Source organism: Anabas testudineus, chromosome 3 (genome assembly GCF_900324465.2).
Source record: "Anabas testudineus chromosome 3, fAnaTes1.2, whole genome shotgun sequence".
NCBI classification, from domain to species: Eukaryota; Metazoa; Chordata; class Actinopteri; order Anabantiformes; family Anabantidae; genus Anabas; species Anabas testudineus.
The window spans coordinates 15,409,765-15,425,865 of NC_046612.1; the positions used below are offsets into that span (position 1 = coordinate 15,409,765).

The 16,101-nt window shown below is 37.4% G+C and overlaps 1 protein-coding gene across 1 annotated transcript in view; it reads right to left on the bottom strand.

The window, feature by feature from the left end:
• The window catches only part of ddb1 (damage-specific DNA binding protein 1), a 34,959-nt gene extending 18,891 nt beyond the window's left edge, over window positions 1-16,068 (bottom strand). The window contains exons 1-13 of the mRNA XM_026378335.1: window positions 15,896-16,068; window positions 14,713-14,861; window positions 14,303-14,419; window positions 13,092-13,313; window positions 11,991-12,105; window positions 11,543-11,640; window positions 8,450-8,608; window positions 7,147-7,230; window positions 6,865-6,981; window positions 4,467-4,569; window positions 3,664-3,739; window positions 3,476-3,584; window positions 1,207-1,385 (exon numbers count right to left, since the gene is read on the bottom strand). Of these exons, the coding sequence (XP_026234120.1) occupies window positions 1,207-1,385; window positions 3,476-3,584; window positions 3,664-3,739; window positions 4,467-4,569; window positions 6,865-6,981; window positions 7,147-7,230; window positions 8,450-8,608; window positions 11,543-11,640; window positions 11,991-12,105; window positions 13,092-13,313; window positions 14,303-14,419; window positions 14,713-14,861; window positions 15,896-15,956 (1,589 nt within the window). The 5' untranslated portion in view covers window positions 15,957-16,068. The remainder of the gene's footprint in view (window positions 1-1,206; window positions 1,386-3,475; window positions 3,585-3,663; window positions 3,740-4,466; window positions 4,570-6,864; window positions 6,982-7,146; window positions 7,231-8,449; window positions 8,609-11,542; window positions 11,641-11,990; window positions 12,106-13,091; window positions 13,314-14,302; window positions 14,420-14,712; window positions 14,862-15,895) is intronic.
• Between the last annotated feature and the right edge of the window lie 33 nt (window positions 16,069-16,101).

Here is a 16,101-nt window from a genome sequence, read left to right on the forward strand (position 1 = left end):
CAGAATGATGTGACTCACAAAACAACAAACCAGCTACTTATTGATGCAGAACATTATTTCACAGCTATGGTGAGACACCGTCTCTTTCATTGTTTCATCATTTAGGAACACTCACAAGGCTGCAAACAAACACTTTGCACTTCAAGCAGCCCTGGTGGCCATTTTTACAAGCTCTGTGCCTTCCTCTGGAAAATAACATTTTTGTGTATCTTCAATGTTTTTATTTTAAATACTGGAAAAACAGTGGCCTACAGCAGTTTTATTGCAATAGTGGCACAAAGACAGCCACAAGGGTAAAACACATCAGCAAAGTGACAGAAATATAATAAAATGTTAGACTGGAGTTCTACTGCACCATTCACTGCAGATGAAAGAAGAATTTAAAATGAAAGATGCAGGACAATAACAACAACACATAATGTGAGTCAGTAGTTAGAGAACCTTTGGGAATGTAGTTAAGTTAATTAAACTTTCAAACAAGAGGAGTACAATATAAGTTTCTGTTTACTGACCAAGGTATGATTGGAGCGTCTGCACGCAACTTTATTAGCTTGAATTTAGGTTATAGATAAAAATTGTCTTTTGGCAATTAGCAATAGCTATTTAGCCTTCTTTATCATGACCACATATAGTGGATAACTAAAGGGATGAGGACAGACCTTTTGTTTTCCCCCAGAAGATTTCCTGAATTTATGTTGACCCATGACTTGTGTTTTTTGAGAAATATTCTCATTTTCTTTCTACAGTGAATATGTAGCTAGAGCCAGGAGCTGATTACCTTCACTTCGCGCAATGTCTAGAAATGAGGAAACAACAAAGCACACTAATTAACACGTATCTTGTTTTATTCAGACAGAGCCAGGCTTGCAGTTTCCTCGTTTCCAGTCTTTGTGCCAAGCTAAGCTAACTTGTTGTTCACTCTAGCTACATACAGTACGCAACAATGAGTTAATCTCCACAAAATTCAAACTTTATCATCTAAAAATAGCTTTATTATTTCAAAGTAGAAGTGTAGGCCATTCGTTCTCATGTATAATTATAATTGTTCTTGAACTTTTGCTGAAAATAAAGAATTTCTGTAAAGTGACGGCATTTGTAAATACTTTTTATTTTAAATAATGTAATGTCTGACCAGTGATGTACTCAGTGTTGTTGTCTGTACAGCACAATGACAAATTGTGTGTATGTGTGCGTTGTATGTCCTACCTGATCTGTTTGAGCTCTCCAGCCAGAATCTGTAGGTAATAGAGGGCCCGTCCCACAGCAAGTACCACCTGGGTGTGGTTGCAGGCAGCCACACTGATGTTCCTGCCCTGTGGCTCCTTCCATTCACTCACTAATGCCTTGCTTTCCTGGAGCACCAGGCGCACAGAGCCTGACGTGATCTGGGAAGACACAGTTTTACCTTTGAAGATTATTTTACATAATGTTTGTGGTGTGAGCTATGGTAAAACATAAAACGGTTTGAACCAAATCCTGTTATTTATATGGAGGTTTATGCCAGGATTTTGATTATGAATAAAAATATGATGAGACCATGTTTTTGATGCAAGAGATAAAATACTTTCATTTTTACATGATTCTCATGAGATTACGCTTTTAAAAAAATCCCCAAAAAACCTTCAGCATTCCCGATAGAGCTAAAGATTTATATGATTAATAATAGAGAATATAAATAGATTTTTGTCTCAAACAATAATGACCATTATTATATGTTATAATGTTTGCCACTAGAATTATAATGTATTAAAGCAAAAGCAACATCAACAAAAACATCAAAACAAGATGTTTGTGTTTTCAAGACCTATTACAAAAGTTAATTTGATTGCATTTGTATTGCATGTAACAAAGAGGCTTGTGAATGACTTGTGAAAGGTTAAAGAGAAAAACGAATTTAATAATGTAATGGGGAGTGCCAAGCAGGATGGAGAAAGCAGGAGGAAAAGAAAACAACTGAACAAGTGTCATTAGCAGCAGGTCCAAACAACAAAGTATAAATTACATTTAGAACTGCAGCAAATATTCAGGATAGCTTCTTTAGTGTATCCTTGAAAGCAGCTATGAAGATTATATGATCCAGTCACTACAGTTTGGCCACTTTTATGAATGGAATTGAGGACATTTTAAATTATTATTTATTTATGTTAAACTTAATGAGTTAAGTTTTATATTGAAAACAGATAATGTCCAAACATCCAGGGATAGCAAGACTCCTGTGAGGCTGTATACTGTGTAATAAGCTGCAGTGGTTTAAACTAAATGCAAACATCAATGCGTTAACATGCTTACAATTAAAATTTCCAAATGCTGTTTAAGGTACATTGCTTACCAATTAGTTTAACAGTTCCTAATTTTCTAGTTAGCACATTAGCATGTACACATTTGAGAGTCCGGCTGAGGAGAATGACAAGTCATTCAATAGTAAATGACAGGTTTGGCTAAAAGCCATTCATTAATTATTAGGATTCTTCCTCTGGAGAAAACTTATATTTGTACAAAAGTTATCCCTCCAAAAGTTATGTTGTGTTGGAGTCTTGTTTATAGCCAATACTCAGTGGTCTTTTTGCTTTGGCTTAGTCTCCAACCCCTACAGAGGAATATTAAGAATGTGTAGTCTTTCAAGATGTTGAGGATTGTTTACAACATTTTTACCAGGCATTTCTTTAGATCTCGGCAATTTTGTGTTAGGCAGGTAGTGAACAATTGGCTTGATGACTGGAAGCTGCTGCCTACAGTTTAATAGTGAGGTAAATTAAAGGAGTAAAGCATAAGCACACAGTCCTTGTGCAGGGCAGAGAAACAAAATAATTAGCAAAAACGAAGCTAAAAGCTGCAAACAACTGCAGAGTCAGGCATTTATACTTAAATAAGCACTATGAGCAACCCTGGAGCACTTGAACTTTTTGTTAGTATGAAATATTGCTATGTGCACAGTTTCTAAGTCATTTGTGGTATAATAAAATCAGAAAGCGACAACTGTTGCACAGTCAAAGTGACTGGGAAAATGTTTTTTAAATGTTTATAAAACTGGTATAAATATAAATACACCAACTCTGGCAGGAAAGCAACTTGGTAAAATGTTCCAACCTGAAAAACACAAGTGATGCTGTCATAACAGCCTAAAGATTTATGGTTGAAGGTCTAACAGCTGGCAGAATTCCCAGCAGGTTTTATCCTCATTTCAAAAAGGCAGGCTGAAGCTTGAATTTAAATGAAGTGCAAACCAAGTGCAAAAGACATGAAATCATTTTACACTCTTCATATTCACGACTGCCCCCTTCAATCATGTATGATTCAGCTCCAGTAAAGTACATATTATTAAATGGAGAAAGACCACAATTGAATAATTAATGACTATGGTTAATTTTGAATTTAGGAAATCTAATGGAACTCCTGTTTTGAACTGGGATGTCCAAATATTCTCATGCAAATAGGCTTGATACATTTTAACAGGTATGCAGGTGTATATACTAACTTGAATGAGTTGTTGGTGTGCCACGTTGCCACAGTAAAATGTCTGCTGGTTGTCCACAAAACCTGGAAGTTCAGTCTCCTCGACTTCCTCGCCACTCAGCATCAACACTCTAGGGAAAAACAATCCGTTAAGGTAAGATAATGGCAGTTGACTCCGTACATACCTAGTATTCTGTACGGCAAACTCACCGTGTTTGACCCACAAAAGACAGCACCAGCATGTCATCTGTCTCTCGGCCTGCCTCAGAGCGGAGTGGCCACAAACCTTCCAGAAGAGAATTGAAAACAAAAATCCAGGTTAGCAAGAAAGGTTTTAGAAAGAAAGTTACTTTCTGCATCAGGCTAGAGGGGAAATTACACACAACATCTAGCCAGTATCCCAGCAGATCTTTAATAGTCCATCTGTCAAATGTTAACATGTTGGGATGTACAGGTTGTAGATACCTCAAGAGAGTCATTGATTGGCTAAGTGAATAAGTGCCTCTAATCAAGAGGCCAGGGGCAGAAGGCAGCAGCTCAGACTTTTAGGGCAGGGATGGTCAATAACAGCTGAAGCATAACAAGTGCAAACAGAAGTTAACTAGCCCGTGTGTCTCATTTAAGCAACAGAAAAGAGTCTAGGGAGATGAACCTAATTTTCAAGGATTAAGAGGTCTCTGACATCATTAAAGTCTGACGAAATTCTTCAACTTGACAGTTTACCACTGCAGATACTGCAGTGTGCACTGGTTTACTAAATGAAAACAAATGTTTCTGGACCTAAGCTTGGCAATTTTCCTGTTCTTTTGGAATACACCGAGCCAAGACCTACGACATCTGAACCATCTGCTCACACTCTGAGCCTGGACAAGCAACAGCTGCCGCTCAGGCCAGGCGAGGCAAACAGAGGTGCAGCTGAAGTGGCTCTACTGTCAAGTCCTTAGAGGATTATGGTACAGATAATGTCCAGACTTGAGAAGGAGGTGGTGGAAGAGACACAGTGAAACACAAACCTTTGATTCCTGGCAGGTCGATGCTGGCATGCTCATGAATCCCAATGCCGTTGCGGATGATCCGAAGAGAGCCCTCCTTGAATGCACCTGAGCATGTCACCAGCTGAAAGCAGCAGAAAAAAAACTGTCAGTTATGAGGTGTGACTGTGACAGCTTTTTCTATTTTTAAGCATATTTGTAATCTAAGAAATAATTAAATCAAGTGGTAAAAAAAAAAAGAAAAAAGAAAAGGTTACAATTCTGAATTTGTGTGAATAAAAAAAATGCTTTTGTTTAAGGTGGAGAGAAGATTGATTACTTTCCATGTCATCCACTCCATCTATTTAACAAATTAACCATATACCACATTTTCATGATACGTATGTTTGATATGTTCCCTGAAATGAAAAATCCAGTTGTACCTTTATGGTGTAGTTTACCTCAGCATTTAAATCTGTAATAGTAACAATGTACATTGTACGTTGTACTCACTAATTACCAATTAGTGGGCACTAAGTGCTGAGATGTGAACTCTATACAAAATGACAAATGAGTCCAATGGGGCAAGAAACATAAGCAGCCAGATGCTCAGGACTGTGTTTTACTTCCAAATGAAGTCATTTAAATAATTCAACTGATGATTTTCTACAATAACAACTTAACTGTTTGGCTAATAAAACAGAAAATAGCACAACATGCCCCATATAGCTTTCTACAAATCAAGGTCTTCCAAGGTATTCAGAATGTTTTTTATTCATTCACTCATGGTACACGAACAGGTGTAATACCACAGGCTGTAATCATTTCAGTCCATACCACATACCACCCAACAGCTTCATCCTAATTGAATTAAGCATTGTGAACATGGTAACCCATTTCACTCCCACACACACACACACATTCAGTAGCACTCTTGCAGGACAGACTGAATCTTGATAATCTGCACATAAAATATTAAGGGTGTGCGTGTAGGTTTCATCAGTCATCAGTCATAAACCCATGTGCGGTTTGCAGTTGCACATCTGTGAATAAAAAATGAATAATGTCATTTTTCAGCTCTGACTGCACACTGTATTGTCAGTGTTTCTCTAAGGCTGGACTGCTGGTAATATTTTGCCCTGCAGCTTGTGCAAAAATCCTCTACTGCCTTGGAATGTGTCAGCAACAATTAAACAGGTCAAATGCTCTGTGGATCTGCAGCTAATGGCAAATTAAAACAATTGTGATTGAATTTAGTTCTGGGCCTCGACAGACTGAAATGAGCTGGACTGTTTGGATGAATATAGTCCGGGGCTGATTGTGTGCTGGTCTGCACCCAGAGAGCGGCTCTGCACTCTAGTGGACTGCTGCCTTTGGAACCACATCAAGTACCCTGAAGCCTGGTGTCAAACCCTGCCAACAAAGCCTTCTGTACTGCATCTCTCTTTACTGCAATGTTTCATCTCCCTCTGCCTCAGTGATTCAACATAAAAGGAAGACACAAATGTTCAAATCAAAAAATGTTTCTGTCAAACTACGATATTTATGCAGATATGTGTCAAAGAACAAGAAAAATGTAATCAGCAGCTGGTTACATAAAAACATTGTTTGATATTTGAGGATATTCATGGGAAAAAAATCAATGAAACTATAAAGATCACACAATTGAGCCTTCTTGTTGCCTTTTAACATGCAAAGTGGTTTACATGCCATTATATTCAGAATACAAACTGATTAACAATTGCTAAAGACAAACATAAGTACACACAAGAGCTAAAGATGATGAATTGTTAGGATACATCCAGACAGGAAATGCAGAGAGAGACATTTCTGTCACTTTTAAGCTAAGTAAATATTATAACAGGAAGTGACAAGCACAGCACAACATTCTGAAACAAGAAAGCCAATTTAAGTTTGTATGCTAGAGATGCATTTTAGTATGAGATTTAACTGCGGTCCAACTAAATCATATCTAGACGCAACTGGGATACCAGACACATTCGCTTGCCAGGTGTACAGGGCCACAGGCAACATAAAATAGATCAGACAAAAGAAGAACACTCAGACTGCTTATAAAAAGATACAGGAAGCTGTGTATTTGATGTCAGCAAGAATCTCTTGAATACACTGTACCCAACTCCTCTGGCCAGTGGCAGGTTTGTGCTCTAGTATGTTGCAATTCTGCTGACAAACACTGTTAACACAACTCAAGAAGTCAGTTGCATTAGTGGTATAAGCCTAGACTCCCTGAAGGCTGTGGCAGAAGATGATACAGAGGAAAATACAGCTGAAGACTCACATAAGCTAAAAGGTTTATTCGGGAGGTGTTAAAGGTTTTAGACCATTTATTCTATCTGAATGATTTGCTTTCAATGTGTCACTCCAATGTGAGTCCAATTATTCTAAACATTAGAGAAAGCCTACAGTCTTAGGTTTTTACCTGGCCCTGGCCTTGCCTCTCCAGGTCCACCACACACATGTCCACAATTGGCCCCAGATTGGTAAATGTCTCCATCACCGCTACATATGAGCCCTGGTCATTACTGTCCACGTTGAGCTGTGGAGAAACAAGCAGCACAATCAGAGGGTATAACAGTACAAGGTGGACAGGAGTCACATGCATTGTCAATCTGTACAGACTTTACTTAGGTTGATTATGTCTAGGATATCAGCTCCAGCCTAAAATTCTCAAATATTATAGATGTGAAACATTGCTGCTTACCTTCACTAACTGGGAGTCGCCCAGCCTGGAGCCCACAAAGACTACACCATTGTCCAAGTAAGTCAAACACTCAGCTATAGACGTCTGTCAACAGATGAAGGCACAGTAATATCTTAGTCTCTATGCAACGTCCACAGTAGGTGCTTAAGGTTTATTCATAACTACCAATCATTTCTTTTTTAACTGCTTTCTTGATTATTCATTTATCTATAAAATATCAAAGTAAAAAACATTTTTACAATTTTCCAGTCCAAGGTTTACCAGTCCCAACCAACGGCTGAAAACCTAAATACATTTACACTTTACTCACAATATATTCACTTTGCTGTCTGATAAGACAAATAAAAGAGAAATCCACAGAACAATTGATTTTGAAATTCAACATGTTAGTCAACTATTTGCTTGTGTTGTTATTGCTGGCCAATCAGTAATTTGAAGACATCACTATAGCCTCTGGTAATTTGAGATGGGAAAAAATTAATTATTTTTGAACTTTAAAACTCTAAACCATTAATGAAAAAACAAAACAATAATTGTCTGATTACTTGATGAAAATAATTACTAATTACAGCCCAACTCCCGCAATCCTCTGATGAAAAAAAACAATGGGGAAAGGTCACTTAGAACAACTCTGTCTAGCAATATTGAAACGTAAATTAAATCTCAACAATTTGTACAATTTTGTTGTTTGCCAAAGTAAAGAGTAAAGAACACTCATCTGTCTGACATTATAATGTATAGGTGATGCTGCCTGAGACCAACCCTAGCAATAAAAGTCAGAATGATGTGAAAAGCAATCTATTCAGCAGTCCTATTCTGCTTGATCGTTTGCAGCTCCAGCATCACTCAGCAGACTATCGAGAAAGCATTTTATCCTTCTAAACTCTCTGGCAAGTCATTAGTGGAAGGTGCCGCAAGCCAAAAGCTGCCTGCCTTTCACATGAGATTTTGCTTTAAGCATAGTATTGATATACAGCCACTGTCTAAATAAAGTTTAAACAGATAAGGGACACCCTGGAACGCAAGCAACCAAGAGGATGGATTATTTTTTTCCTCATCTTCGGTACAAGTGTAGACTGATCCATTAGCTCCTGTCAGGGCCATAAACCATTAGGAAATCATTGTAACAAAGTGGGTACTGAGAGTTAAAGGCAGCAGGAGAAAAACCAACATGTAATAGAAAGGGTGGTCGAGCCAGGTGGAGAGAAACAGATGGGAGAACTGCCAGAGGACAGGCAGGTGGATAAACAGGGTGACGACAGACAGAGACAAAGCGGCACAGAGAATAAGATGGATAGAGCACCTCTCCAAGCAGCTCCACATGCAGGTCTTTAAGCGCCACTGTGCCATCCATGAGCTCCTCCTTCTCTAACAGCAGCATAAACAGACGTCCCTCCATGTCCCCCAGCAGGTAGCGGGAGCCGTTGGGGTCCACTCGGTTGTGACAGACAATGGTACTTTGCTGCAATTGGAACACATACAGTACATTATAATTCACAGGGGAAGTTAAGGTCTGCAAAAGCTCCATGAATAAAACAAGCACCAAAAATCATCCTTACCCTTACCTCACTAATGTAAAACTGTAGGTTATTGTATGCACGTTTGTTTATTTATTTATATATATATATATATATATATATATATATATATATATATATATATATATATATATATATATATCCACTAGAATGTGGACTCTGACACTCGTTTCGATATCTGAATTTAAAAAAAATATATAAAGATACACTGACAGGCAGATATCTTTTCACTTTCACTTTTTTCTCATAAGTGCATAACATAAACAAAACTTTTAAAAGATGATTCATTAGATTTGTATTAAACTATGCAACAGCAGCAAAACTGTTTTAAAGTACCTAAAATATATATTTGGTATTTGTGTGCTGCAATATTTGTGTGCTTGTGGCTTATCACATCATTACTGGGATATGCTAATATTCCAGCCTGAGTTATCAGACCTTTGTGTCAAACTTTTGTGGCCTTATCAGTCCATATGGCATATTTTACCACACTGTAGAAAATGCGTTTCCAAAGAAAACCACACTGCTATTTAAACAGAGAGAAGATAGAAAAATAGAAAATTCCTCTCTATTGACACAAACTGTATACATAATTTGTCTTATAATAATTTTCCCTTCAACAAAATTCCCTTCCTGTTGGCTTTCAGCTTTTGGTCCTCGGCTTTAACCAGACTAGGCTGCATCAAATCATTTTAGGAGCATTCAGCTGAAGTTAAAGTCTCACTTCACCATTGTAACAAGAAGATAAGCTCCCCAATTGGACAGAAAAGAAGTCATGATTGGAAAAGGCATTAAAATCACGTAGTGTGACTGAGCCCCCTCTACTTTTCCTTGAAAGGAAAATATTGTTATTGTCATTGTCTACTGTAAAAAGCAGAGTCAATTTTTCACTTGATGAAACCTTTACAAAACACATCTTCACAATCCTCCTCCCCGTGGTACTGCTTACATATTGTGTCAAACAGTGGATCCACTTTTATTTCACGGATTCACAAACCTCTACCATCCATCTCCACTCAACAGCAGGTAATTAGCTTGTTAGATTCTACAAAGTGTAACCAGTTGCCAGTTTGCTGACCCACCTTAATCAACAGCAAGAAAACAGTGTAATATGAGCTCAGACCTCCATACTGGTAGAACCCTCTCTGTATCACATTCATTTTTCATTTCAGTGCTCCAGAGTGACAATTTATTAATTAGCTGCCAAAAATGTTGTTCTACATCAAAGCATACACTTGTGTTGTCTCAACACAGCTGAAAGGACAGTGTGTTTCTGCTGAATACTAATGTTACATTAGAGGCCGGGAAAATAAAAGTCCAAAATCAAAACTTCAACTTAATTTGGAACAACGCTTCATTAGTCTCATAGCAACAACAGATGTCCCACTACCTCTTGCCTCAAACATCTGCTGTGCAATGTTGGGTAATGCGGTGGAAACAGAGTTGTAACAGAGACATGACAGCTTGCGAGACAACTGTAAGTCGCCTAAGTGTGAAGGCTGTTTGGGGCAGGACACAGATAACTGCAACCCACGATGTAACAACAGAAGGCATGGGAGTGCTTGAAGCCATACTGGTGCTGCATTCCATGTGTGATGACAGGGTCTTGGTGCGGACACGTTTATAGAGCAGCTAAACAACACTAGACGAAAAGTATTGGAGACTTGCACTCCTGTTGTAGCCCTGTACAAACGGGAACAAGAGCTGAGAAGTTGGGACATTTTTACAAACAACACTTACAGCATTGCAGTTACAAATCCCTGCTGGCGCTGACACTACGTGTGTTTAAGCAAACCAAACATGGAAGAGTTAATCAGACAAAAGCTAACACCGAATGAACTGAAAAAGCACAAATCAATAATATACATCAGACTCATTAGTTAGTTACCAACACAGCACCACCTCTTACACAGACTTTTTTTTAAATCATAACAACCATAAAAAGCTATGTAGCTCTAAATTAAAAGGTTCTACATCTAAGCAACTTCAAATGTTCTTCTTTCCAAAATTTATAAGAGCAATGAGACAGTGAGAGAACATTTTCTAATTATAGAAGCAGGATGTTGTTGAGGAGCTCCTTTGGGCCTTGAGATTGGTTAAACGTAAGCAGAGCAGTACAGAGTGCAACTTAATCTTGATAAGATAACACTAAAAGCAATGGTGCATGGGGAGCTAAACTCATCATCACGACAGTTATAAACCTGCCTCTAAATGTAACTTCAACATCATTCACGACATTCATAACAAATTTCTCTAACACACATACCTCATGGTCTCCTAAATATAGCAAAATGTTCACATAATATAGATTGCGATGACAGATTTACCAGCACCATAGTTTTTTCACTTAATTATATCATAGAGCTGTTTCACAAGTATCTCTTACAGGTGTCTCTCCATCCTGCTGAATAATTACAGAACTTTATATTAAAAAAACTAAACTATCCTAATGACTATTATATGAAAAAATGACAACGTAGATTAAGATAGAAACCTATGATTTAAATAAAATGTTCATTCACTGCTAATACAAACACTTTCATCAATTCAAACACAGTTCATATAGTACAGTCTTAGGATAAATATCTGTAATTTGCTTTATCTCTCAATCACAAAAGGAAAAACATTAGCTCATGTACTAATATTACCCTGTGGAAATAAAATTCTATTCGGTGTGTCCCTTGACAATATGTAAACTCTTTAGCACTAAAATATTCTGCAACTAAAATCTTAAACTATCCTTCAAACTGCTGATCGGTGGAAATAACTCAAGTTTAGAAAAGAAAATGAACATTGTGCTTCTTAATGAAACAGATGACAAAAAGATAGAATGATCAATATCCATTATTTGTGTTTACCTTGATAGTAGGTGGTGCAATGGCCAAGTATTTGTCTCCATTGTGATAGGTGATGGACTCTTGTCCTATAATTATAGCTCCACCAAATGGTTCTGGCACTATAATACAAGCACAGAGGGAAAGGTCAGAGAGACAATTTCTGTGTTCTAAACAAGTATGTGTTTCAATAGGTTTGCCACTAAAAATGTCAAAACTTGGACTTACTTAATTAATTACCATAAAGAATTTCAGTTAAATACTTAAATCATTAAATTGTTTATTTTTTAGTTTGTGTCAAATATGTAAGAGATCCTTTTAAAACTGCATGTTTTGCATTACTAATACTGAAAAATTGTTGTGATGCTGAACTTATAATAATTTACATATGATGGTGATAAAAATATAACTATCTGTTACCGATTTCTTGATTTACTATTTGAATCATGTATAAAGTAGAAGCTGTCAGTACCTGGGATGACCATAGATGCCTCGGCCTCTACGTTCTCCTGTTTCCAGGGACCCTTGTTGAACTCCTTCTCCCTGAGAGAAACCTCGTAGGTCTTTACGTGGCGTCCCTGGGGGTCCTGCAATATACAACAGAATACAACCTACTTCAAAACAACATCTTGAAAGAGGGCAATAACTTTGAGGTGAATGTATAAAAAAAAGAAAGATTTCTCTGTGGAATTTAAAGTTTCTAGCAGCATTACGGGGGAGTTTATCTTATGAACGCTGCAACATAAACAACACAGAATGTGGAAGAATGGCAAACTTAGATGTTACAGTATTTATATGTTGAGCTTAAAGATCATTTGCCAAAATCAAAATGGAATTACATTTGACATGGTGGTGATGTGGAAGCCTATATATGCTCTGAGACAATTCAGAAAAAATATCTAATGTTTTTCCTTTATGTAACTCAAAAGCAAATATATTGTTTTGGTAAATATAAATGAACAGTGTGACCAGAGTTCATAGAATAACATAGTTCAGATTAGTATCTGGTATATGCTGTAATATTCAAGGACCACAACCACCACCACCATAGAGGTTTTCATACATTGTTCTTTTCAGCTGATCAGCATTTTATCAGCCTCCTCTTATTTCTTGTATCACTCCATTTTAGAGGGTTTCCCAGCTTTTGACTTTACTTAACAAACAGCAAGCTGGATAAAAAGAAAAAGAAAAATGGAACAAAGCTAGCAACATGCCGTGATAAGCAGCAATGGTAAGCAAAAGTATGAAAGGAGAGGACTGAAAGCTATTAAACATGTTGTTAAACAATATTGAATATAACATACCATTAAAACTCTGCTTTACAAATCTCTTATGAGGCAGGAAATGGTACCAACATCTTTGTTAGGGTTACTAACTGAAATTTGCCATCAAATTGTTGTTGTTGCTGTCACACAATATAGAAAATAACACTTCTGACACCATCACTTCAGGCTTCATAAAACTGGATAAATTCACACAATGAATGTAAAATTCCCACCTGTATAAATATATGCAGGAACATATTCTTTCCTATTAAACACACACTTCCAAGTACATCACTCCTGAACAGTACCTGGTAAATGAAACAGACAGTTGGGGCCTGGCAGCCATACAGGAAGTGGACATCAATGACCTGAAGCTCCTCCAGTCTGATATTAAAGGCCTTGAGCTCACGGTTGTCTCTGTCCAATGGGATCACTTTGAACAACCCATCATACAGGCGCAGGCCGATCATGCGGCATTCTGGATCTACAATTCCAATAATACCCGTCTCTGATGGCCGGCCAATGCGATCCTGGAAGAGAGCATTTTGTTTAGAAATGTTTAAAGCCAACACTACACAGTTTTTTAGACACAGATTTATTTAGAGTACTTTCTACTAAAACCTAACCATATTCAGCTTTTACTTTTGTAAACACCTAAGAATTCTAGCACTTTGCAAAAGAGACCATATTGAATAAAATGAAGACATAGTTAGAAAAAAGATCCTTGCTCATTTAAATGGCATTTTCCATTAAGCTGTGTACTATACACAATGGGACTGTACACAGTCACACTGCACTGGGGTATTTCACCAAGACTATTGACAGAATTTCAAAATACACACTGTTGTACAAATGTGCAAAAATAAACTAGTTTAATTAACTAAAAGGAAGCCGAGTTACAAAATAGTCAATTTGAGGAGTGATAATTACCGTCCAGACTAAAAATATTTAGAGAGTTAGACTTTTTTTCTATTCACGATTCTTTGTTTCAGCAAACTCCATTTGAAATAAAATAATAGACACTATGTTAATGTCCTAAGTCTCAGCTTTAGTTTAAATAGCTTTTGCAAATCACAACCTGGTCGTTCTGTATTTAAAGTTTACCAGAGGTTTGCGTGTTGTGAATAAATCTTCTGAGGTGATATCTTCTTTTACTCATTAACAAGGAATCATGCACCTGTGCAAATCATTTTCAAGACCTGAACTTCTATAACAGTCAAACAGGTTGGTTGTCATTTCTAGCATTCTTGTGTGCACCTGCTTTTTTGAGAATGTGCCCAGCTGTTGATTTTAGCAAACCAACTATGTTTAATATTTCTCTGATAAATACTATCTTATGCACAAACGGACAAAGAACATTTAGTATTATGGCCAACTCCTTTTGAAACTTTGTGCAACATTAAAGTGTGGTAAAAGAGATGGCTCTGACACACAGTTCTTCATAGCCTGCACAACATACTCTGTCCATACACTTATTTTATATTGCTACTTGTTCAAAAACCTATTTTATATTGCTCACCTGTACATTGCCATGAGCACGAGTTATAATGTCAATGCTCTCCCCATTCTGTTTGTATTCCAGGATGCAGGCATTGTACTTGGATGTGAGAATGAACAGCAGGTCTTTGCTTTCACCCTGGAGAAGAGAAAAAGAGACCACCGTCGTCAAAGACTAAACATGCTCAATTTATTCTATTCAGTTTTGCTAATACATATAACATAAGCAATTAGCAATTAATTACCTAAACATTTGCCAATTTATTTTTCTTTTAGTGTACTAATGAAGTAATAAACTAATCTTTAGGTTTTGAGACAAAGAACAAATATAGATTATAAGTCTGTGTGAAGACCCACTGTGGTGGCAAAATCTTTAGACCGATGTTAACCAGTTGCTGAAGCAACCTACAAACCAGTCTACAAAACACCTACCTTGGGCCGGAAGAGCTCCATAACAGCAATTTTTCCATACATGCCCACTTCCTTAACAGGCCGAAGTCCCTCTGCGGTGACCACATAGATTTCCAATCGTGTGTTTTTGGCTATGAGAAGATTGAGGTCTTCCGGAGACGTGAAGTGACCTGTAGACAAGTGCATATTGTGTTAATTAAACTGTTGTTAGGGTGAGTGTACGAAGGAGAAGAGCCAAAGATGATGGCTGAACAACAATATCAAAAATGATAAAATAGATTATCTAATTGTGTGGCAATACTGAGACATGATTACATTTTAGACAATGTTCTGTCTAGAGTGTCAATTAACAATTACATATTAGTATGGCTTCTTTATGTGTTAGTTATTACTTTGATTTACACCTTACCAGAGCCTGTCTGTGATGTACTAAAGTAATGTTTATATGATTTTCTATTTACTATAATGTTTCAATACCGTTTCAGATGTGCTTCAGCATAATACACGTTTTTATAGGAAATGTTGGTTTGTAGATGAACTAGTACTTATAGATATATATATATATACTGTCAGATAAAAGTGGTAAAATAAAACGTACTACATTTGTAATGGTGCAGATATACAGAGGTTCATTAAATGAAAAGGAGAGTACAATACGAGTACCTCAAATGTACTTAAAAGCAGTACTATGCTAATGAAACAGTAGCATGCAGTAATTCATGGGCTGCGAGATGATTTAATAAAGCTTAGGCCAAGTTTTAACAGCAAGTAACAGATTACCGTATGCGTCCTGTATTTGGTGTCATAATATGCACTAGACAACAAGGTTTCCTTATCAAGTCGACAACCAGGGGAACTATTTGTATGTTTTACACAGTATGAAATTATCTGAGGTGACTTGACGGTCAGCAGATTGAAACCTGTTTTGATCTGGGATAGCCAGAGCTGGGACAACAGCTAACGTTATACTAAAGAGAAGACGATGTTCCGCGGGTCGTACATGAAACGATAAAAGACTTGCGTGTCCCCATCACCATGACTAGTGTAGTCTAGTCTAGTCAGTAAGCAGTGGTGTAAGAAAACAAATGCTAGCTGCAGCTACAGGCCCGGCTGTAGCAGTTTACTCGTAGCGCGGGAGCTCAGCTAGCACGCAGGTGGTAAATGTTTCATCTGTGCATAACTGAAACAAATAACCGCTGTTTACCTGTGATGCAGGCATTGACCGCCGTAGGTTTCTGGGCTGTTACCACGTAGTTGTACGACATTTTTGACAACAACAAAAGACAAACTCCGGAGTAGTGTTTTTATCTTACACAAGTGACAAAATCATTGATAATAAACCTCCGGAAGAACTTAACTAAACGATTTGGGCATCGAGCACAGCGCGCTAACGGCAGCTGATGAGCGGTG